Genomic DNA, 24,435 nt, shown 5'->3' with positions numbered 1-24,435 from the left:
AGCAAGTGGCTTGTCTTCACAAAGAAAATGTAAATACCCCCTCCCTCAGCTCTCTCTCCCTCCACTCCCTCTCCCCAGTATCCCCACTCCCTTCAGCGCTTACGGATGGCTGGCACCATGCAGATCTCTGTGAGCGAAGTTGCCCAACATTGCAGTCCCAGTGATTGCTGGGTTGTGATTAATGGAGATGTCTGGGATTTGAGTAAATTTGCTCCAAAACACCCAGGTGGCTGTGACGGTAAGTCTAAAGATCATGCGTGGCCTCGAACCAACGATTTCGCTCAACGGTCGGTGAAGATCGATGGAACCTTCTCTGCTGATCAAGTTGTCTGGGGTCAGCCATTCTTCGATATGCGGGACAAGACGCATCCCAGGCTTACAATGAAGTCCACGCCCCCGATCTTATATCTAGGGTTCTTACTGCAAACGAACTTGTCGGTCAGCTCGATCGGTCCTCTCTCGACACGCAGTGGCACAACAGCTCTGTCCGACAAGCAGCTCCTCGGCCCGCACTCAAGCCGCCTCTAAGTACCATTCTCAGTGCCCGAGATTTTGAAATTGTTGCGCAGGATACCTTCTCGAAGAAAGCGTGGACGTTTTACTCCTCAGGAGCTACAGATCTGCTGTCTCTCAAAGCGAACAGAGTGCTCTATGACCGCATTTGGTTTCGGCCCCGGTTGCTGCGCAACGTGCGGGACGTAAGCACCAAATGTACAGTCCAGGGTGTCGAATGCTCGTTGCCAGTCATTGTTGCTCCAGTGGCTCTGGCACAGCTAGCCAATCCCATCGGTGAGGAAGCCATAGCAAAGGCAGCTGCCAGCAGAGGCATCTTTCACTGTGTACGTTGTTCATGGTGAACATGAATCGAACTCTACGATTCTGTCAACTTACACTACTTTTAAACTTCCTTCTCCCGTTCCATTACCCCTTTAATTGTTTCTCGAGCCCGTTTCGCATGCTAATTTGCTCTGAGATAAATTGCGCAGGTACCTATCACAGCCTCCAGTCCAGTTGAAGACGTTATCTCGGGCGTCCCTTACCCTGCGACCGTCTTTTTCTTTCAGTTATACGTCGCTAAGAACAGAACAGTTTCTGAATCACTTTTGCGTAGGGTTTGGGATCTCGGTATTCGCACCTTGTTCGTGACCATTGATGCACCTGTTGCTGGCAAACGTGAAGCCGATGAGAAGGTAAAAGCACAAGGGATGATAGCAATGCCAATGACAGGCACTCGATCAAGGGAAGATGGCGCGGGGAGCGGTCTTACTCGAACTACTGGGTCGTTCATTGACAGCTCACTCTGCTGGGATGACCTCACGTGGCTGAAGGTACAATGGCCCGGAAAGCTGGTCATCAAGGGCATACAGTCTGTAGAGGATGCCCAGATAGCAGCAGAAGCCGGTGTGAGTGGGATTGTCCTGAGGTCAGTCATTTGATTTCTGCTCGGATACCGAGTCTATTTGGGCCGGCTTGTAAAGACTGACCAACCACTGAAGCAATCACGGCGGGCGAAACCTCGACACCTCCCCTCCAGGTCTACTTACACTATTGGAGTTGCAACGGCATTTACCTTCAATATTCAGTCAGGTAGAAGTCTACGTTGATGGAGGAGTCCGCCGTGGCACTGATATACTGAAAGCACTTTGCTTGGGAGCAAAGGCGGTTCTTGTTGGGCGGCCATTTCTTTACTCCCTCGCCTACGGAGAGAAAGGGCCCCAGCATCTTTTTGATAGTGAGTCCAGTTTATACTTTCGATTTTCAGTGTAGCTGCTGATGTTGTGATTGTAATGCAAGTCTTTCAAGCCGAGCTTGAGACAGCCATGAGGTTGGTCGGGATCACGGACCTTTCGCAAGCACACCCAGCCTTTGTTAACACAAATGATCTCGATCATCTCGTCGTGAAAGATGTGAGAGCTCATGCTTCGCACATAACACCACATGCAAAGATCTAAGTTGAGAGTAAGAAAATCAATAAGAACATTTTAGTGAGAAATGAAAAGGAGGAAAAAGAATTACGACTATAATAATAATACAGAGCTTTAGATAAGATTTATAAAATGACATTTGTCCGAATACTCCGTGGACCTACATCTTCAACTTTTCGGATGAGGGGAAGTCAATCAAAGCTTCTGGTTATGGTGCAGAGTTTCTCAGCTTGCGGAGCACGTTCAATCAACCCTTATGATGATTACAGTACGATTTGACAGTCGGTTTCCTGCTTTGGGGTAATAATCATCAGCGGGTACCTCAATAATGCAACAAGGATTCACATACGATCCCCTTGACTTTAATGATGGAAGCATCGTTTCTTCAGTAGACATATATGCTGCTTTTGACACATTTTGATTAAGATATCTCCACTGTATGCTTTGTTGCAGTGAGAACTATGTTCGAGTTGGTGTTCACTATGTAGCTAAGCCCATGACAACTACTAGGACAAACGTTATTCAATCACCTATAGCACGCATTTCTCAAGTCGTGTTTCCACTTTGTCGCCATACATCTCTGGGTTGAGGCCTTCCCAGCGGGCCTCTGCGCCATCCAGGTTCCTAGATAACCACGCCTAGAACGCATACGAGGACAACAACCAGCGAACAACGTGGCCTTATGCTCCTACAGTCTACTAATACCCTTCAATCTCTATCAACAGCAACTTTCAAGGCCTGCTATACCTCATCAGTCCACCTCTTCTCAAATCGAAAAACCCACCCCTACCCCAGTAACATTCAATAAAATCTCGACAATACTCCCTATACATATACACAAGCTTGGTCCCATAAAGGTGAACCCCATCCTTCTTAACTTCCAGCTACTCAATCCCCTTCTAGCCTTATTTTACCCCGTTCAGGAGCTTGTACTTAAATATCTGTCTTTAATAATCGGGAAGATACTATGACCATAAGATATTCAAATATAATCTCTGTTAAAAATCTGCTACAGATGGGTAGAGGTTCCCCGATATGATATATTAACTACCAAGTGTGCCTTCTCCTTTCTAGTTTTGTTTTGTCATCTCTCATTCTCCTTCAGAAGGGATAAGGTAGAGTGGTGTATTTCTCTGGTACAAAATCGAGCATGGGGCCGACTATACTTCGAATGAGTATGCGAAATAAGAAAATCTGTTGGCTAGTCTGAGATGGCATGGAAGCCAGACGACTTCCAAGGTGGCTTCTACAGAGCCCTTGGGAAACCTTTCCCGGAGACAAAGAGTGTATAGCCTAAGCATACGCCAGTTGACAGGCAGCCTTGGTGCCGGCGAAGGACCCACTATCGGCATATTCCGACACCGGCCCGACTGACACTCTTATTTACTGGCCACACGAGAGTATTCGGGAGCAATTTTTATTTCGCAAACATTCACTAGTACGTTCTTCATCATTCCTTGCAACTTGTCACAAGCGACGCTTTATCAATACTTCACTATCAATGCTAGACTTCCTCACAAGCAACACCACAACGATCCAACATGGTCTAACCTCTTTCCCCATCATCCTATCCATCACCCTCCCCATGCTCCTCTGCATTCTTCTCCTTCTCCCCTACCTCAACCCCACACCCCCGCCCCCAAAAGGCTGCCGCAGACTGGGTCTCTCACCATCGCAGCGCTCTAACTTGCATGATGAGTACTCACCCAAGTACACCCGCGACGTACCCAGCACCGCCGCGGAGCCTGAATCTGGGCTCCTAGCCTGGCGCATCAAAGCGCTGTTCACATACCCGATCAAGAGCTGCGCGGGAGTGGAACTCGAGGCAGCGGACGTGATCGAGACGGGGTTGAAGTATGATCGGCTGTTTTGCTTTGCGGAGTTCTTCCCTTCACCACAACCTGCCACTGCTAGCACCAACACATCAACCTCAACATATGAGAAAGAGAATGACGACGCGAATGGAACCTGGACAGCCCGCACCCTCCGAGACCGCGATTTCCGACAGCTTGCCCTCCTCCGTCCAGAGATCTGGATTCCTGATCCATCGTCACCTACATATTCAGCCACAAATCCAGAGACATTATCAAACGGCGTCCTGCTAATACACTACCCCCTCCCACCATCTCGCAACCCCCTAATTACCCTGCTCAGAACTCTGCACATCTTCCCATCCCAATCATCCTTCACCATCCCCCTCGACCCCCCGCCTAACTCAACAACACAATTCCCCCTCACCCCCGTCAAGATCTGGAAAGACATCCCCCTCGCACACAACTACTCCCACCTCCTCCCCGCAGCCCTGAAAGATCTCCTAACATACGACACCACCCTCCCATCCCATCAACGGAGAAAACTCTCCCTCTTCCGTGCAAGCACCACTCACAGACGAGAAATCTACCGCAACGCCCCTCGCAAAGAAAATATAGGCTTCCAGCCCGTGACTGGCTTCGCGGACGCGTATCCGATCCATTTACTCAACATGGCGAGCGTGAGGGACGTTGCTGCCAACTGTGCGGACGAGATTCCCGAGTTGAGTGTGAGGCGATTTAGGGCGAATGTGATTGTTCAGGGGCCGGGGAAGTTTGTGGAGGATGAATGGAAGAGGATAGTTATTGGAGATTCCTCTGGCGATGGGGTCGAAATCTACACGGCATGCCGCACTATCCGTTGCAAGTTACCCAATGTGGATCCTGATACCGGGGTACGACACCCCAGGGAGCCGGATCGAACGTTGAAGAGGTATAGACGCATTGATGTGGGGGATTTGACCAATGCATGCTTGGGGATGCAGTGTGTTCCTGCTGTTAAAGGTATTCGCTTCTGTCTATTGCTTTGTTTGGGCTTTTTGGGTAGAACTGACTGATGGTATAGAATTTACGCTGCGGGTTAACGATCCTATTACGGTGTTAGAGACGGGAGAGCATCGTTATATCAAGATGTTGGCACCGGGGGAGAAAGTTGAGGGGGTATAATTACACATTTGTGCTATTTCTGGAGTTGCGAAAACCTGTATCACTATTGTATTAGTATGCTCTTTAACGTCAAGTTTTTATTGTATCATTCTATACATACTTGCCTTCTTAAATGATCGTAGCTTTTCTCTTCTGGGTACCACCGCTTCATTGAGGGTACTTCGGGGCTTTCTCGGTGAATTCTCACATCACGGATGACCGCTCAGTGAGCGCTCAAGGCCTAATCAGTGAGCAGTCACATCTTTTCCGAGCTATCTATCCGTCTCTGTGTTTGTAGCTTTGTGAGACAATTTCACGTGATGTCCATGTATGGACTAGTTTATCTCCAATCTGGGTCGCGCCCGTCCACTAGCTCGTACTTCAAATGCCATCTTCAAGGCTGTGGCCTCCTGCCGTGGAATGTTGCCTCAAGGAGCCTTGATTCTGATTTGCATGCTCGTGCGCACTTGATATGGTTGAACCAATTGGCCTTGTAGGCACCCTCATCGGCATCGTCCAGGTATGTGGTAAGTTGGTGTCCGTGTGCTATGACTACCGCATGGGCGTCCGAGATGCGCCCCAAGATATTTCTCGGGTTCTGGACGAGGTCTCCAGTGTTGGGACTATCGCACAGAAATTGGTGAAGGCAATTGAGTCCGACAATGCCTCGTCTTTGCCGTCCTTGAAGACAATGGATGGGAATGATGGCGCTCTCCGCAGGTGCTTGGTCCAATTGCAAGACCTCAGAGCAAGCTTGAAACTGGGGAAATCCTCTAGTGTGGGGCGTGCTCTGGCGTGGCCTTTGCAACTTGTAGACGCGGAAGAATTGTTACAGACCCTTGCGACCACCAAGAGCAAGCTGCAATTGGCATTAGCAGCCGATAATACGTAGGTGCTTTGTGACGGAACACCCGTTGCTTTTCTGACGGTTCGTCTAGCCAGAGCATGATGGAGGTATTGAACCTCACCCGGTCTTCGCCTAGTGTTCAGAAGAATATTACTAGACTCTCAGAGAGTGTGGCTCAATCTGATGAGGGTAAGCCGAGTTTCAGAGTCAATAAGACCGCTAATAACAGTCTTAGGCCGTAAGGTAGCTGAGCTTCTCAAGCAGCTGGGCGGATGCAGTCAATCTGCCAAACAAGAAGAAGAGTACCAAAAGTGTGCTCCAGCTACTGGCGACTGGCTATTGAACATGGAGCAATACATGGAATGGAAGATTAGCCGCAACAATCTCTTGTGGATTAAGGGGGCTGGTAAGTGCCTCCCTCAGTACTGAGATTAAACGATCACTCATGGTCCTACTCCAGCTGGATGTGGTAAATCCGTTCTATGGTACGTGTGTCCCTATCGGATTTAGACCACGAGTGTTTCTGCGCCCACTTGAATTATGATGATCTGACAACTAGCAGTTCGAGGATCATTAAGGATCTTCAAGACCACTGTGGTGGGGAGCAAAGTAGCAGCCTATGCTATTTCTTCATGGATGCATCGGAAGAAAGAGGAGTCGACATCAACCGCGTATATGGATCCTTCGTCAGGCAGCTGATTCATCAAGGAGCAGCCATTCCTCGCTATCTCCCGAGGCCGTGGAGGAACCATAACAGCCCATCCGACGAACAGCATTCAGTTTCGTGGAAGAGGTTACTGAATGACCTCTTATTGCAGTTTGAGCATAATTACATTGTTCTCGATGGTCTCGACGAATGCGAAGAATACCTCCAGAATGGAGTTCCCGAGCTTGCGAATTTCGTTAAGGAGATGATGAAACAGGCAAAAGGACAACAGCATTTAATTGTGTTCAGCCGAAACTTGGAGCAACTTCGACACGCTTTCGAGGGCCTCAAGACCTCCACTGCTACAATTGATGAATCAACAGTGAATGTTGATATGCAAACAGCACTACGACACCAGTTCTCGCATCAGGGCAAACTTGCCCGGTGGCCAATATCGTTGAAGAAGAAGATTGAAGAGAGCCTCCTGGCCCAAGCCAATGGCTCGTGCGTATTCAGCCTTGACCTACAGAACTGTTGAGTGGCTGACACCTTTTGCAGATTTCGTTGGATGGACTGCCAACTGCAGACACTGCGACGGTGTGCGACACCACAGGCGGTACACAAAGCTCTCAGAGACCTACCAAAGTCATTAGACGAACACTACACCATGACGATCGACAGAATCGAAGAGAGCAACCGCATTCTCGTGAAGAACCTTCTACGCTGGGTAGCATTTGCTCTTCGGCCGGTGAGTAGTCATTACGATAGGAAATCAAGAATCATTCCCGCCCTGACGCACTTGCAGCTATCTCTAGATGAGATCACATGCGCCATAGCTATCAATGTCGATAATGGAGACATTCCTTTCCATGACGAAACCCTAGAGCCCCTCGACCCAGAAAGCTTCATTGATTCCTGCTCCAGTCTTGTCTCGACTTACTGCCTTGGGGACGAAACGAGTGGCACCCAGTGTGTATATGTCAAGCTAGCCCATTTCACCGTTCGAGAGCTCCTCACTTCTGAAGTAATCTTGCGAGGCTCATGCTCCGACTTCTTCATGGATGCGAGATTGTCCCATGCGGTCCTGGCTAACTGTAGCCTTGCGTACTTTCACCATGCGGTTCAGTCTGCCGCCCGCGACCTCTGGATTTATCATCCGCTGGCACGCTATGCAGGGCACTTTTGGAACGAGCATAAAGATCGTTCTCAAGGCGCTTGGCAATACCTCAAGCTAGAATCTATTTTACTAGATCTCTTTGACGAGAATGGGCCTTATTTTGGGCTATGGAGCAAAGTGGCAAAGGTTGACCGACCATGGCTGCGGGATGAGCCGAGCGACACCAATGACTATACAGCACTATATAACTCTTCCTACTGTGGTCTGACACGAGTGGTGAAAGCAGTTCTCGACAAGGGTGAGTCGCCAAATGTCTCCGGCGGCTTGTACCACCGTCCATTACAAGCAGCCGCATTCATGGGCCACCTGGAAATAGTCCAGTTACTGATAGAGGCAAAGGCCGAAGTCAATGCAAAAGGCGGTGCACTGAGTACGGCGCTTGGTGCAGCAGCTGCTCAAGGTCATTCAGATGTCGCCATCACGCTGCTAGAGGCTGGTGCCAAGGTCAACTTCCCGAGTCCACGGATTTTTGGCAGCCAAAGGTCGGATCCTCTATTTCTAGCTGTTGCGAGGGGCCATCTACCTGTCTGTGAGATTCTGCTCAATTACGGGGCTGAGGACTACCACGACATGAAAGGACGCCCTACATCAGCCCTAGTGATTGCAGTTTGTAGTGGTCGTCGTGATATTGTGAAGACATTGCTAACGTGTGAGCGCATCACAAATGCAAGGACCATGAAGCAGAGAACCACAGACGTCATTAGGCCTGCCCAATGTGGAATCACCGCCGCCCAGTATTACGCCGCGGCTGGCGGCCACGTCGACATATTGCGCGAGCTGATAGCCTATGGTATTACACCAGACGAAGCATTGAGATACGCAGCCCGTGCAGGTGACGAGACGCTCGTGCGACAGTATCTAGACGAGGGTCTCGACGTCAACAGCCACGCCCAAGTCTCGGATCACCCAATAGCTCTCCAATCGGCGATAAAAGGCGGGCATACTGCGCTTGTGCATGAGCTGCTATCTCGCGGAGCAGATCCAAACCTTGAGTCACACTTTCTGACGCCCTTGAGAGCTGCGGTGGACGTGGGGAGTTTCGAACTCACCCAGGTCTTGATCAATGCAGGCGCAAGAGTGGATTGCCACCGGGCTCTACAAAGCGCTCTATCTCAGAAGAGAAAAGATCTTGTTGATCTCCTCCTGCAGAACGGAGCAGATACGCACCGATGCTTACGAGATGCTGTTCGGGGTGCCGATCTCTGGGCTTTCCAGTTGCTTATTGATAGAGGAGCAGATATTCATCGCCAAGAGCTCAATGATGAGACATCCATACTGGGGGCTGCTGCATGGGGTGGGTCAGCCTCTATCGTAACATATTTACTCGACAACGGATTGCAGGATCAGCTCAATCCGAGACCTGAAGACACGGCGCCCCTGCTTGATGCTGTTGCCGCCACTCGGCCACTCATTGTGGAGCTGCTGATCCAACGTGGAGCTGATGTCAATGCCTACCCCAAGGCAGCCGACGAACGCCGTTTCACTGGGACCTACACTTTATATGAGAATAATCGCCGCTGGCCACCTGAGTCAATATATGAAACGGCACTGACACTAGCAGTCAAGGCAAACAATCGAGATATGGCTGAACTCCTGATGCGACATGGCGCGATGGTCACACCGAGTTCACCCGACACCGTCGGCACACCTCTTTTGTACGCGGTAAGAGATCAAAATGCTGAACTTATTAGTACACTGCTAGAGAGAGGTACCGATCCAAACCAGAGAGGCACAATCGTAGAGGAAGGAAATCCATCGTTTCCCCTCCTCGTTGCAGCAGAGAATGGTAACACCTATATCATCGACTTGCTCTTGAGATCAGGTTCGAGACTAGATGAACGGGACTCGGAAGGCTTCAGTGCTTTGCATGCTGCGGCTGCCTGTCGCACGTCAGACGGACTCAGGTCACTTCTCCACAAGCACGGTGCAGACATGAATGCAAGGCTGTTGGACGGCAGTCTACCAATCCATTCGGCTGCATCAAGGGGAACCCCGGAGAATCTTAGGATTTTACTCGAAGCTGGAGCGGACATCAACGCCACAGACGATAATGGTCGCACGGCTCTGCATTGGGCAGCAGACAATGGCAACTGGGAGACGATCGAAGCTCTCCTCGATTGGGGAGCCCTGGCAAATGTTAAGTCTCAAGACGAGGAGGTCAACACCCCGGTGGACATGGCTTGTTTGGCGAGGGATGAAGCTATTTCGGACTGTAGGAGCTTCTTGGAGGACTGGGACGATGACAGGATAGACAGGCTGTTGCAGAGACTGAAAGAAGCATCGGAATGAGTGAGGACTCGATTATCTGCGGTGAGATGGTGATAACTCAACGAGCAGTAAAACACCCTTCGAGGGACCCAGAAAATCAAATCATTATCTTGTCCTAGCTTTTTATAATATCGTAACGGCAAGAAACAGCTTGCGATATGCGGTCTATCAATTGTTACTCCCACGCAAATATTACGATACATTTCAAGTATACCCTTTAACAGTTTCCTACTGTAGTTCACCGCAACATCCACTCCAGTATCATCTCTCGGGGGTGATTACTTTCTTGGCAGCGGTTTTTTGGGGTTATTGGGACCCCCTCTTGAAAGGAGTCCTCGAACTCTTGGCGTGTGTGCGGAGGTACGTCTGTGAATGCACCACAGTTGAAGGAATAACTGGCGGATGGATGTATGAAGCAGGGAAGGAGTGATAGTTGTAAAGTAAGAAGGAAGGTCTTCAACAGTCGTGGTAACAACAAAAAAGAAAAAAGAAAAAAAGAAAATTTACATACAACAGAAGGGATTCGCTGGTGGTCACCCACCCAACTACTAACCTCCCGGCGTGTGGCTTGAGTACGGCTGAGCGGACGGGAAGCCCTATTTTCCACACCCTGTGGTCGTATGTGCTAGATGAATAGGAAAAGCCTAATATATTGTCAGAAAGAACCAATAGTAATAAGTAATGTTGGTTTGAATCTTGGCTGGAAGCGAGGGTTTGCTGTATAAACATGATCGCTGTCAGCACTCGGAGTCTGGTACGAGTGGATTCAGATCTATGTCAAGCCTAGTAGTAAGTTCAATGGAGAAATTTCCCACACATGCATCACTCAATCACAGACTTGTATTTACACGCATCCCACCACTGTTCACATCCCTATCAGTCGCTACCATACTCCTTGATATGCAAATCAGGTTCGTTTCGGAAGTAGGCCGTGGCTCCGATCGGGATACGATCATTTTCGATATATAGCGTCTGCGTCGCACCCACAAACACGGTGATAACCCCGAATCCGTCGCGCCGAGTCCACAGCGGGAACGTAGCTATGGACTGCTTCGGGGCTGGTGCTGCGGGGGCAAGCGTTTTCCGCGTCGCAGGAGGCGTAAACGTCTGGTCAATCAGGAAAGTACTAGTAAGCCTCTGGAAAATAGGTCGATAGGAAAGACGCGATGGAAGACGACTTACTGTAGTGGACAGGTCAAGACCGACCCCTGTAGTCGAGGCATTTAGACCAGCATCAGTCCATAGGCGGGATGGCCGGTATTGAGAGACTACAACGGTGATGGCCTCGGTGTGCTCGTTGACTACCCAAACACAAGCGGGTATCCCCTGAATTACCCGGAGAGCCTGGCCTACGAGACCCTGGCAAGTTGCTTGTTAAATAGGAGCTAGGCATGTAGGTGGAAGCTGCTCACTTTTGTCTCTGGAATGAGGTGTGGAGGTAGGTCTGGGAGATCCTGGGTCTCACTGAACATCGAAGGAAAATTTTGTTCTTGGTGAGAAGGACTGCCATTGCAAAACGAGTCAAGCAGCCCTCTCAGGCGAGTGGCTCGCATAGCCTGTGAATCCTCGTGTGCGATCACAGTCAGAGGGAAATGGATAATGTCGTAGACTGTTTGATTGGACTCGTCGTTATCGATAAGCTCTCTCTGCCCTCCACAACATAGTTGATACAATCTCCGTACTAATTTCGAGTGTGCAGTGCGTTGAGGAGTGTAGTGGAGACTGGTAAGTGGGCGCAGATCAACAGGCAAGTTAGTCACAAAGAAAAGAAGATGCTCATCAATCGGCCTATCACGAGGCACATCAGCTGGCCAGGAGACTTGGAGACCCTCGAGAACACCCCACTTCGTTTTCCGAATCCAGTGAGAGCGCCCAGGAGGAAGCTCAATTCCCTCCGAACAAGACATCGATATTAAGGATATTTTCCCTTGAACATTGATGTGGAGTATATTCACGTAAGCTGTAGTACTGGTGCTGTCATTCTGAAGCTTTATGTAGATTCGCTGGTCCTCGTACAATTGGTCACATCCTGCTCCAGCAAAGGTCGTTTTAGGCTGGTGGTCTTCCACTAGCCCGACTTTTACGTCAACTCGATGGCGAAACCACTCGTCTGTTTTATTGCGTACAGTAAGAATATTCTGAGCACAAGCCAAACGATCCGCGTCAACTACAACTGCTTGACATGCATGGTCTAACTGTGTAGGGCTCTCCGGATTCATATAGCGAGTTGTGAGATCTATTCCACTTTGGGACTTGATGCCAACGAAATTGTCTCTGTGAAATAGCGAGAGTAGGGCAGGCCCCGGTTCGTTTTCACCGGGTAGTCGAATGAATTGTGATTGTTGAACCTTATCGCAAAGTAAACCCAACAGGGATGGAGGCACTGATATCGGCCACCGGTAGCGAGCGCTCTGCTGCAAGAATGCAAGTGCCCCTTCAGGCGAAATCTCTTGTCTCGGAGCATCTGCTGTATAATCCAATCGTCCTAGAGCTTGGAAGGCTTGTACACTGATGATCTCACATACAGCAATCTGGGTTTGCGTCGAGGGCCGTTCACTTCGAAGACATTTTACCGCATACACGTCCCCTTCTGACACATGAGCCACACGACCAGCCTGGAGCACCGGTTGTCCATCCTCGATCTTGAGATGAATGGCATCGGAACCAATCTCAGTGAGTGAGAAGGGAATCCGAGTATGGGGGCCCTCAACCTGAGGATGCTGAGAGGGAAACTGCGCCTGAACTAGCTCCCGAACTCGTAGAATGCTGGTTCGCCATGACTGCCGAAGGTCTTGTGATTCCTGAAGAACTTGGGCGAGCGCAAAGGTAAAAGATCCCATCCATAACCCATCACTGCCGCGAACTTCCCAAGCTATTTCCGATGCAGCAGCAGCGGCGAGGCGAACAGCATAGGGGTTGTCTTCGGCCACTGTCCGGTTCTCTGAGACCGCAAGCTCTCCGTAGCGGTTGATAAAAGCTGTAACATCGTCATAACGCACCATGGGAACACGTCTGGCTCTGCTCGTATCGCCAAGACCAGGGGCTCGAACCAGTCTTCCTGAGTAACAGCAGTCAAGGATAGTAGTGACGTTGTGGGTCTTCTCGGTGACAGAATGAAGCAGGGACGAGATCTCAATATCTAAAATTCCTTTGAAATCTGCGCCACGAGTGTCTTCGAAGTCCACTGGTACGAGAAACTGGTAACGCCAGTCCCGGTAGCCATTGTCCACTGCAGCTGGAGATTCCACAATGCCACCGTGACCAGAGTAATAGATAACTACCACGTCGTCTGGTGCACTGGACGAGGCTAAGTTCTCCCAGGCGGTTATAATACCACTGCGCGTTGCTTGAGGCCCTCGGCATTCAGTAATGTGGAAACCATACGCCATCAACACAGAGCGCATGCGATCGGCGTCGGTAAAAGTCCCCTGGAGATCTCCCCAGGGGCTAGCAATCAGAAGAGCTCGCTTGATTGATGCCATTTGTTTAGGCTAGATTCGAGGTGCGCCGCTGACCCGCGATACCCTGGCTGAAGAACTTTTAAGGCTCCGATCTGAACGGGGATACTCAGAAGATGTCGGCGCACTAACTGTTAGACCGAAAACAATATATCGCGTCTAGTCAGACTAGGAATGGGAAGTGATTTAATCCAACAGAAGATATTCTAAAATGATATCTGAGTCATGCAGGCTGAACTTATTCGATAAGGAGACAATAAGCAAACATGCAGAATCGGCTTCCCGATAGGAAGAACATAAGCAAACTTGCAGGGGGTGTACGTGGCAATGCAGAGCGGTCCACCAAGGGAACAGGGCTTATTTGGACTGGGCGATTATCCCACCAGTCAGATAAGTTTTCAGGTATCAGCTGAGCCATTTGTTATCTTTCTCATCGACTCGAAAGAGTTTTAGGCAACAGCCTTGCAAGGTTTGCAAGCCTTGTTTGTTGCTATAAAAGCTACCTCTCTCTCTAGCACCACTATGAAAACCAATCTCTTATAAACACACTACACTTCGTGACAAAAATGAGTTCAAATTCTGAATCCGGTGAGAATTTCCAGGTCTATGGGGAAAGAGCAGAACTCGTCGTCCTTCCTCCTCCACATAACGGTTCGGTGCCTCCCACCCATAACCACACCGCGTTATACCTCATTTCCTCGCCACTTCCACACGACATCTCTACCTTAAAGTTCGATATCACAAGCCACGACCAGGGCTGGTGCAGCAACCCCAAGGACGGAATCTGGTCATGGTTCGCGATATCTATCCTGGCCCCGGGGTGCGGAGGCACTACCAATCCCAATTTGGACGACCTGTCACGTCCTGGTTGTGTCATGTCGCGCCCAGAGGATTTCGAACCACTGGTGAACCAGCGGGGATTATACTTCAAAAATCTTCCGAAAGAACTAGCAGCACCAAACTCGCTAATCAGCATGAGGATTGCTGAGAATAGCATTCAGCATAATTGGGTACGAATGTCGGTTATCTGCCCATACCGCGAGGATAACGCAATCAACAACAGCCTCTTTCGTTTGTTTGATCCGGGTGATCGGGTCGTAGTGTGGGCAAGAGCACAGGTGTGATCTTCTTGAGGCTGCTGTTTGTCTTAGAGGCACAGGTGTCTAACAAACTAGGATGTGGAAATAGTATCCGGGGTGGATCAATGTCGTGAAGGAGATTCAATTTTCGATATCTACTAAGGTTAGCCCACTATACTCAAAACATGCATCGAATTCTCTATATTAATCCAAGAGCATGGTAGGCAACGCATACAACACAGATCTCACAACAGCAAGGGCAGACTTACTCTGGAAGCTCGAAGACGCCTCCAGAAGATGACGTTAGTCAGAATGCATCAGAGGGTGCGCTTCGCCACTCTGACCTTGACGACGCTACTCATGCCTCTGTTGTTGAGGCTCCACCATCCACACAAGACAACATGCAAGAGGAATTCTCTCGAGGAAGTTCTCTACCGGAATCTGATATGGCTAGTGGAGGTGACAAAAAGGTCGTGGTCTCCATCGACTGTTTCACCGATATGCTAGAGAAGGATCTTTGCAATATTCCTGTTGACGACCCTGGTAGAGCCGTCCATCTTGCCAGGACCGCACGCCACTTTACCTTCCTCTTTTTGCAATTTAGGAGAATGGAAGATATTGACAAAGCATTGGCATATTACCAAGAAGCTGTCATGCTCGAGCCAGAGAACCCTGGGCATCGAAGCCTCCTTGCCTCTGGTCTTGTATTGAAGGACTATGTTACCGGCAATGATCAAGGTCTCCAACTCGCCATTACTCAGCTGGAGAGAGCTACGGCACTCGAAGATGACTCGCCTGGAAAACAGTATGCAATGACGCTTCTTGCTATACTTTACGGATCACGACATCACCGCACAGGCTACGAAGAAGATCTTCACAAAATGCAGAGTATTCTAGCTACCTTAGGGCCAGAAGACCCGGATTGCGTTGTTATCGGGAACTTACTTCGTCATGAATCTCTAAATTATAGCGATGAGGGGATGAATAACGGAGAAGCATTGGATGAGACCATTAAGCTTCTCAATCAAACCGTTACCACTGGGTCTCTTACAGATCTCACGAGACCATTTGTGCAGATGTACACCCAATTACTACATGCTCAACGCAGTGAACAGACCGGAAATACAAGGGATCTCGATCTCGCTATTTCGCAGTCGAGAAAGTTATATGACGGTTTACCAGATGACTTCGTCCACCACGAAGCCGCTAAGGGGAGAAGGGAATTGTCTTACTACCTGATAAAACGGTGGGAGCGAACAAAAAGACTTGAGGACGCCCTGGAAGCCACAATGGAGATCATCAAGGCTTACCGTGCAGCTCCACCGGTCAGCGAAATAAAATCAGACTTAATATCCTTGTTGTGCACCATCGTGACCAGATTTGAGGCACCTAAGCATCTTGATGCTCTATATGGGAACCTCATCAACTTGTTCGATAACATTGACCCACATCTATTTGGTAAATTAAGCAGTCAGGAAAAGGTTAAGATTCTGAGTTCACGTGTACTTTTGTACCAAAAGTCGTACTCCATCACTGGCAAACTCACTGACCTTGAAAGGTCTATCTCATTGTCGGAGGATATATTACGCATTCCTGGGCAACATTCACGTGGTATGAATTTGACGCTTCAAAACTTAGCAAAATTGTGGGTGAGAAAGTCCATCCGCACCCAAGAGAATGCAGCGTGGATGCAGGCATTACAATATGCGCTAGAGCCATGCGCCGCGGAAGAAAATTTGCCCATCCGCCGCGTTCAGTGTGCTGATTTGATTGTTTACTGTGCTATTAAATTGGGAGAGTGGGAATGGGCATGTGATACTGCAGATGCCATCTTTCCACTACTGCCTAAAGTTAGTGGCCGCGATTTGGAGCAAGACGACAAAATCGAGAGCCTCCGATTGATCTCCAGCTTTACGACTAACGTTTGCACTGCGTACCTAAGTGCAATGAAAGCTTTCGACGCATTACTGAAGCTGGAACAAGGCAGAGGTGTCATGATGGGTGATTTATTCGACAGTCAGAGTGACCTAACGGCTCTGCAGCAGGCCAATTCTGATCTCGCGCGAGAGTACGAGACGCTTCGTAACCGAGCCTTCCACCGCATAGGTATTGATGAAATGAAACGACAGTCACCAAATGAGCGCCGGGATGCCTTCCAAAAATTGCGGCATTGCGAGCTGCGTATTCGCGAGATGGAGGGCTTCGAGAACTTTCTGCAGTCAATGACTTGGGAGGACATATCTCAATGCTCCATTGAAGGGCCGGTTATCATCGTCAACATATCGGACTTCGCCTCTGATGCCATTGTGATCGTTCCCTCCGGACCCATCTGCCTGCGTATGAATGATATGAAGCGGGAACAAGTGCCCGCATTTCGAAACTATCTGACGAGGAACGGCGGGGCGTATTCCAGTAGCAGGGACCTGGAGAATGACATATCGCAGGAAGGCTTTGACTACAGGGATATGCTCGCTTGGTTGTGGTATACATGCGTGAAGCATATTTTGGATAACCTCGCTTTCCATCAAGAAATTTCAACTAGTGGACAGAAAACTCGGGTATGGTGGATCGGAGCGGGCTTGGCCAGCGGGCTGCCATTCCATGCTGCTGGAGATTACAGAGGTGACCCGCCTGATGAAGATGAGAACTGCCTCTCTCGTGTTATATCCTCATATATACCTACTGTTAAAGCGCTCCGAAATGCCCGTGAACGAGCGACGCAGGCAATGCACCGAGTCGCCGCGGCGGACAAGCTCTCGCTCCTCATCGCCACGATGCCCGATACTCCCGGTCATGGAATGCTGAGCGGTGTTCGGCAAGAAGCAGAAAGAGTCACTGAGGTGGTAAACCAAGCCATGAATGTACGACATATGGTGGAGCCTTCCAGCGAAGAAGTACTGAACCAGCTTCAGCACGCCGAGCTGGTACACTTTGCCTGCCATGGATACTCGGATCCGCGTGATCCTTTGAAAAGTCACCTACTTCTGACAAAGGATACTGCTGAGTCCGGGAAAGTGGTTGATAAACTCACGGTTTCCAAGCTCTTGGAAACTCCAGCTATGTCGCGCGCGTGGATTGCCTATTTATCTGCGTGTTCTACCGCGGAGATACGTGATACAAACTTGATGAATGAGGGTCTTCATATAACGAGTGGCTTTCTCATTGCTGGATTTTCGCACATTATTGGATCCATTTGGCCTGCTGATGACCAGATCTCTGTTGATATGGCTGCCTTCTTCTATGATGCTTACGTCAAAAGACGCGCAACTGCTGTCGACCCTAACCGCGCAGTAGCGGAAGCTGTCCATGATGCAACACTGCGAATCAGGAAGAAGTATGCCTATGAGCCGCTGGCTTGGGCCTCGTATACTCACGTCGGGGTGTAGCACCTTTGTTTCAGAGGAGACACGATGATCCCTCTCAAGGACTACGGGTTGATGCGCAGTGCAAAGTAACTGTTGGTCTCAGAGCAGTCAACCCCATCAGTTTCATCCTGAACCACTGGATAAGTACGGTTAAGCTGTCGGCTCTCCTTTTTCGCTGTGCTTTTACTACTTACTAAGTATGGCGTCCTGTAATCAAGATGTTGTATAGTGTGTTCCTGCTGTTAGAGGCATTCCCTTTGTCCTTCTTTTATCGGATGCTGCGGATGGGGCTTACTGTTATTGCTGTAGAATTTATGCTAAGGGCCAATAATCCTATCAATTATTAGAGACAATTGAGCAATCTATATTAGTATTCTAGCACTATGATTGACTATCATCTCCGTGATGTCGTAATTATTCTTCTATAGTTGTATTAGTTGTGTTCTTCTCGAACTCTTTTTACTTTTATATTGTTCTGGACGTGCATATTATAATAATGGCAAATACACTTGGCATACGGTCTACTAAGTGATAATCCCACCCAAATGCCAGGCACATCTCAATCAGCAGAACATAAACGTCACCACCGCCACCCCCATACAGGCAGCACCTAAAATACACACTATTAGTCCCTACGCATATAGAGAACATCTTGAAGGCAAGACCTACCCAGAGCAATATTCATATAATAGTATCCTGCACTCTCAAACAGGAACCCAGTGACGACCGGGCCCAGCATCAAACCGACATTGAACGAGATAGACACCAGCGCGAAGCACCTCGCGCGCCCACCATTGGGCCCAAACAAGGTGGGGGTATCTTTTTCAACTTCCTCTAGGAGGACTACTCATCGTCAGCATTCATCCTTTATATTACTTTCCACGCTTGTTATATATGAATTTCGGGACTGTATGACTTACACCTCATATGAAACGACCCGGCACCTTGAACTGACGACATCACTAACCCGATACCACATATACAGACAATAAAGGCTACTTCTGCATCTGTGTGTTTCCCACTAGCCTGGGAAACATCCCTGCCAGGTACACCTAAGTAACACATCAACGGGCATAGAAGAGCCCAACCGACTGCCGTTGGATATCGCATACCGACACGATCCCGGAGGTGGCCAAATAGGGGAGACAAGAAGATGATAGGGACTTGAAGAGCAAAGAATATCGCCCCGACTGATGATGGGCCCCAGTTAAATGTATCTCGAAGATACACGGGTAGAGTGGCGTTGAATGCTGCCCGGAGTGCGGCTTGGGACATTGTGTTCAGAACGGCTGCCCACATTCCAGCGTCTTGGAGCATTACGGTGTAGTAGTTGCGATATTCCGTGGTTGCAGGGCTGGAAGACTCCGCTTTTGTTGTGGTATCTGGGTCAAATGAAGGTGATTGGGGCAGGAAGGGGGACGCTTCGGGGACATTTTGACATAGCTTGCTGCGGTTTGCAAGTCTGATTGGAGACTGGGAATCCAATAGATGATAATCAGGCTGAATCATAACAAAACGCGCAATCATGTCGAGGATCAGCAGAACCATTGGCAGGGACCAAGCTGGCCAGTATCCGAACCAGCCTAACAAAACACCCCCGAGCATCGGTCCGCTGACCGTTCCCAACGTTGAAAAAGACATACTCAGTCCCAACATTGCCCCGGCTCGCGCACTACCTGCGAGCTCGGTGAGCATGGTCGTGCACGCGAGCCATGCAGCCGAGGCAGCTACTGCCTGTAGAATCCTGCCCAGGTATAGCACCCATGCTGGGTCACCAACACTATTAGCTTTCAGAGCAAGAAGTATATATGGCTAGGGTGATGGGTACATGTGGTGGTGATTGCAAACAGGGCAGTTCCAGCCAGACAAAGCACAAGAGCCAAATAGAGCGGGATCTTCTGGTTCGAAATTGTATCGAACAGAGCCGCGCAAGAAGGGGCAGCGAGGATTGACGCCAGGCCGTGTAGGCTGAGCAGGCTGTTGATGGTAGCAGTGGTTTTGGAGGGGTCGTTGTGAAGACGCTCTTCTAGCATATATGGGAGCATCGGTACGGGGAAACCGGCTAGAAGCGATTCTGTTCACTAGCTTGGTTAGTGGATGTGAGACAGTTGTCGGCGAGAGGAGGCAGGTATGTGTGTGCCTTCGTACCAGTAAACATGGCCAGGCACGCGGTGGCGATGACGAACTGGCTGGAAGATCTCCATCCCTGGAAGGTTGGGCGCTTTGTGGATACAGCCATAGTGCTCCGCAGATGTCGACGGGCAGGTTCCAGGTCAAGACATCCCGTCTCTTTTGACAGTATGAATGAGACGTAGGCGTTCTGTTGATTGAGTTGACTCAGGGTGGGTGCGCGCCACAATCCACGCAGAGGAATGCAGGGCACCACCCATGATCAATGTGCCTTGCGATGATCGGCAGGCGCAGGAACAACATCGCGCGTGAGATCGCCCAAAAACAGGAGGGGGTCAGAGTATCTATTTGTACTTGGTCTGGCCAACCTAATATCGGTCGATGGGCGGTGAAAGACACGTTGGTGTTATTTTGTCCATATTCGTCTTGTTTCAGATTGCTGCCCAGATTCGGCTAAGTTTGTGTCTGCTCATTGACCAGCATCCAAGGAAAGCAACCACCAACCGTGTTGAGCGGGAATGCTGTGCTGCAACTTGAACACCACGTGGACACTGAAGAAAGTCCGGCGGGAAGGAGAGTCTCGGGATTCGGGTAGATGGAAATAATCCTACTGCTTAGCCCTTCGTCGCTTCTACTAGGTACGGAAATGTCTCGATAATATAATTGTCGTATTAATTCAAATGACCATCTAGGTCAGGGTATCCAAATAAAACCATATCGCCAATCAAATCAAAAAGAATAGTAAACAAGATCAAACACTCGAGGGCTCGCCCTTTGTGTACTGCGTACTCTCCCTCGATGTCATCACCTCCTCGCTTCGTCGGTAATCACCCCGTGCCTCCAGAATAGCTGCCTCCTCCTCTGGATCCTCCGGAAGAATCAGGTTGAGGATCAGCCCGATCAGAGCGGTGATGGCGAACCCGTTCTCCATCACCAGATCAATAGCATCCAGCAATCCTGTCAAGCCACGGTTGTTACCGCTGTAGGTAAAGACGTAGTCGAACCAGTCGGATACCAGGGTGGCGCCCATACCAACAGCGAACGAAGCGGTCAGGATGAATCGGTTACGACGCGTAAATGGCACATTGGTGATAATGCGAACACCGGAGATCGCCACAGAGGAGAAAAGGAATGTCGTCATGCCACCAAGAACACTGTTGGGAATGGCAACCAGTGCCGCGGCGAATTTGGCGAAAATTCCCATAATGACCAGGAAGAAGCAGCAGCAGTAACCAGCTGTGCGGTTGGCGCACTTGGTCAGCGCGATGACACCGTTGTTCTGGGCAAACACCGACATCGGCGTCATCGTCATGAGGCCGGCCAGGACACTGGTGAGACCGTTACCCAGAACACCACCCTGAATCCGCGAGTCGAAAGTGGGTCCTTCAACTTCGACCTGGGATACATCGCAAGTAGCAGTAATATCACCAATAGATTCCATCATGACCACAATGTACACTGCCAGCAGTGGAAGAATCATGGGCGGATAGATGGACAACGGGAATGTCTTCACCCAGATAAAGGAGGCCACCGGCGCAGCGTCAATACCCGATCGATCAAAGTATCCGCAGGCAGCCGCCACGATACATCCTACCAATAATCCCACCACGACCGAGCAGGATCGCATGATTGGCGCACCAAACCGCTCACAGAGAATGATCGATACATACACCAGAAATCCGAGACCAATAAACTCCGCACTTCCCCAAGGCAGAGCATGTGGGGCATCCGCGCTAGGACACAAGGCACCGTTTCCAGGATTCTCAGAGCAGGTTCCAGAGCCACCTGCCCAGTCCTGGAAAGCGGATTCGATAAGACTGGCTCCAATCAGGAGAACAGTGGGTCCAGTGACGAGGGGAGGAAAGACACGTCTCAAAATTTTAGGGCTCATGAAGGAAAGACCAATCTCGAGAAGCGCACACAAACACGATGTTCCCAGTAGAGCGCCATAACCTTTAGGGCAGGGCAGCTTGGTTCCATCCTCAGCGGTCGGGCAGTATCCACTGGAGTACATTTGTTCAAAACCACCAGTTGCGACGGTGATTGTAGCAAAGGAGATTCCCACCACTGAAGTCAAGCCAGTACCAATGTAGTATTTCGTTCCGTAGATGTGGAAACGGAACATCTGAATGGCGGATAAGATACCGGAAGCGATGAGGGACGTTGAGACGAGGTATTGGTACTCTTCTGTTCCGAAGTTGGCACCAGATGTGCCTCCGATCAAGATAGGAGGTGAAATAACTGACGAGTCAGCACTAGTCAGGATTCAGAGAGGATCCAACTCACTGCCACCCAGCATTGCCAGCGCATGTTGTAGTCCAAGCAGCATAGCCAATACGATAGGTACATTGTCTTCGAGCCCGAAGAATGGTGCAGAGCTTCGTTTCTTTGTGATGAAGGGGATATTCGGAGTGAACAAGTAGGCGTAATCATAGTCTCCAATGAGGCCCTCTCTGCAACGTATTAGCGCGTCTACTGGTTAACGATGTTCCATGACCAACCTTGTGGTAAAGGTTTTGACCAAGCGGCGGCCGACGTCATTCCAAGTCCGCTTAGGCCGGTAGTCCGGGCCTATCTGGTCAGGACCGTCCATTATGTGAGGGAGTCTAATGTGTAACAGATGTTGATGTAGAAGTGTAGATGAAACTCGATGAGTTGCGGACAAATGGAAGATATCTCGATGTTTAAGATATGGACCCAGATGAAGTAGTCCGAGTGGAGTGAGGGGTCGGTCCTTAGCAATGGCTAGTTGGATCTGGGGAATAGACTAAGACCATTCCAAACATCGACGGGCGAGGTGTCTATATACATGAACCATCTTCCGTGAGCTCGAAGATGAATCGGGATGATTGAAGCTCGGACCGGCGTGGATGATAGAGCTATCAGTGGCGAAGGTGATGGATGAATCAATCGAATAATGGTAGGCAGTGGTTATCTCTGGGCGCCGGCGTGGCAGACACGCGAGCTAATTTCCAAGCGAGCTGCAACCTGCAGCAGACCGGGGCAGCGCTAGCGATGACTGGTTCGTCTGGCGATTACGCTGTTCTCGTCCAGGCTTCAATTGTGGGCCCTCCGATAAGAACGGACGGCTGACACGCTGCCCTCATGTAACCTCCCCGGCCGCTTATCAGTCCCCAGATCGGGTACCGCCGAAATCCATCTCTTGCGTCTCCCCCCTGATAGCCGGTGGCCGATGGGTCTTGCACTGACGAACCCGATGAGGCCGGAGTAGAACTCATCCAGATTGTGGGAGGACTGGGGGGGGAGATGATCGGACTGATATAAGCTAAAGGCAGACATGCAGAAGGGGAGAATCGAAGGGCCGACGATGCTTCTTTCGCCGGGTTGCAGTCCGGGGAACACCAACCCCAATGCGGCAATCCATTAGTCATAGATTCAAACAGGCCCAACTTTATCGTAACCTTGACTGCTGCCCGTGACTAACAGCGTAGCAGTATTTTGTATTGTACCTGTAGTTCTGTGAAGCGCATATATTCCACATAGTATTGATGTAAAGACGGATTGAACGGTACATTTGAATGCTGGTGTCTTCAGATAACATGAGCATTAAATCCTTCTCGAGTTGTCTCCACGGTAGGAATGAGAGAAATGTAGGATCTGCGTTCGCTTTAATACAATGGAGGATTGAATCCTTCGCATCTTCTTGGGTCTTGCATGATCCCATAATAAATACATTATATGAATGTAACTCTACTATCGCTTTCAATACGGACTATTTATTTTGACTAATAGCTCTTAGTAGTATGTCAGACTGATGGTGATGAATGTAGCGAAGGACTATATAAAATACGCTTCCAACCGTCTCCTAGGCTCTTCTAGGACAAGCCACGATGCACCAAATGCACGCTATATAGCTAGCTTGATAGTTCATAGTAAGTGCTAGCCTGGTGGCATTCTTTGACACATCAGACTCCATAATCGGTGGAGCAAGTTCATGACAGTTGCTCTAATTGTTCTGACGTTTTCACTAAGGGCTGTCACATAATTGTCGTATCAGGTTTTCCTCAAAGTCCTGAATCCATGTTACTGACTAGTTTGTACCAGCATACTTTCCCATTTCCTTTGTTGGGGTATTGTATATATATTTATATATATTACATAATTAATAGACACATCATAAAGACCACTCAATATTAGCTTGAATGATTTTCCCTGGGTATCAAAATTATGGCCAACAGAATGGTCTGGACTCGTGTTTATAATTAATGCACAGGTGCAATTTCAGATCTAACAGTCATTAGATGGTATCCATACAACGCGGACGCTATGGATAGTATCATATCAAGGAATATAACAAAGTTCGAACGGTTATGCCTTTCCAACAGATGTCCTTCTTTCTTCCACCAAGAATGTAGATCTAGACTGAACGTCATGCTTATGTTCTGAATGAATATTTGAATCACATATTATCTAGAAGTTATGGTGAGGTTGAAGTATATTAATAACGCATATCCCGAATCGACCAAATAGGTAGACACTAGTCATAAAGAATCAGCATACCCTCCCACCCCTGGAGTTGCCGAACGAAAAGTTGAAGTGAGTCTGTCACAATGACTTCCTAGCAG

At 49.3% G+C, this 24,435-nt stretch overlaps 6 protein-coding genes across 6 annotated transcripts; 3 read left to right on the top strand and 3 right to left on the bottom strand.

Annotated features, from left to right (window-relative positions):
• Positions 1–105: 105 nt before the first annotated feature.
• On the top strand, positions 106–2,340 carry BO85DRAFT_465042 (cytochrome B2; the record flags this gene model as incomplete). The annotated part of the gene is made up of 5 exons (XM_025662021.1): positions 106–238; positions 340–839; positions 987–1,423; positions 1,497–1,732; positions 1,795–2,340. The coding sequence occupies 5 exons, from the start codon at positions 106–108 to the stop codon at positions 1,950–1,952; spliced, it is 1,464 nt and encodes a 487-aa protein (XP_025521020.1). The 3' UTR covers positions 1,953–2,340.
• A 1,033-nt stretch (positions 2,341–3,373) lies between these two features.
• BO85DRAFT_515662 (MOSC domain protein) lies at positions 3,374–4,994 on the top strand. The gene is made up of 2 exons (XM_025664796.1): positions 3,374–4,738; positions 4,800–4,994. Exons 1-2 carry the CDS (start codon positions 3,427–3,429, stop codon positions 4,898–4,900), a joined length of 1,413 nt encoding a protein of 470 aa, XP_025521019.1. The 5' UTR covers positions 3,374–3,426; the 3' UTR covers positions 4,901–4,994.
• A 5,699-nt stretch (positions 4,995–10,693) lies between these two features.
• BO85DRAFT_433649 (uncharacterized protein) lies at positions 10,694–13,299 on the bottom strand (the record flags this gene model as incomplete). Its single annotated transcript, XM_025658431.1, has 3 exons — positions 10,694–10,924; positions 11,000–11,176; positions 11,230–13,299. 3 exons carry the CDS (start codon positions 13,297–13,299, stop codon positions 10,694–10,696), a joined length of 2,478 nt encoding a protein of 825 aa, XP_025521018.1.
• Positions 13,300–13,804: 505 nt separating this feature from the next.
• BO85DRAFT_465038 (CHAT domain-containing protein) lies at positions 13,805–17,740 on the top strand (the record flags this gene model as incomplete). The annotated part of the gene is made up of 3 exons (XM_025662020.1): positions 13,805–14,393; positions 14,597–17,248; positions 17,348–17,740. Exons 1-3 carry the CDS (start codon positions 13,842–13,844, stop codon positions 17,738–17,740), a joined length of 3,597 nt encoding a protein of 1,198 aa, XP_025521017.1. The 5' UTR covers positions 13,805–13,841.
• A 530-nt stretch (positions 17,741–18,270) lies between these two features.
• On the bottom strand, positions 18,271–19,958 carry BO85DRAFT_387076 (MFS general substrate transporter; the record flags this gene model as incomplete). Its single annotated transcript, XM_025656653.1, has 5 exons — positions 18,271–18,329; positions 18,389–18,562; positions 18,640–19,485; positions 19,548–19,793; positions 19,868–19,958. The coding sequence occupies 5 exons, from the start codon at positions 19,956–19,958 to the stop codon at positions 18,283–18,285; spliced, it is 1,404 nt and encodes a 467-aa protein (XP_025521016.1). The 3' UTR covers positions 18,271–18,282.
• A 642-nt stretch (positions 19,959–20,600) lies between these two features.
• On the bottom strand, positions 20,601–22,442 carry BO85DRAFT_433646 (nucleobase:cation symporter-2 family protein; the record flags this gene model as incomplete). The annotated part of the gene is made up of 3 exons (XM_025658430.1): positions 20,601–22,090; positions 22,136–22,302; positions 22,351–22,442. 3 exons carry the CDS (start codon positions 22,440–22,442, stop codon positions 20,601–20,603), a joined length of 1,749 nt encoding a protein of 582 aa, XP_025521015.1.
• Positions 22,443–24,435: the final 1,993 nt, after the last annotated feature.

The sequence above is a fragment of the Aspergillus piperis genome (genome assembly GCF_003184755.1).
Source record: "Aspergillus piperis CBS 112811 unplaced genomic scaffold BO85scaffold_1, whole genome shotgun sequence".
In the NCBI taxonomy this organism is placed as follows: domain Eukaryota; kingdom Fungi; phylum Ascomycota; class Eurotiomycetes; order Eurotiales; family Aspergillaceae; genus Aspergillus; species Aspergillus piperis.
The sequence above is the reverse complement of the archived record's forward strand: the minus strand, read 5'-3'. Positions and strand labels throughout refer to the sequence as shown.

Coding starts and splice junctions, on each gene's coding strand:
- BO85DRAFT_515662 (XM_025664796.1), top strand. CDS start 3,427: ATGCTAGACTTCCTCACAAGCAACACCACAACGATCCAACATGGTCTA. Junction 4,739..4,799: donor GTGTGTTCCTGCTGTTAAAG/GTATTCGCTTCT, acceptor CTGATGGTATAG/AATTTACGCTGCGGGTTAAC.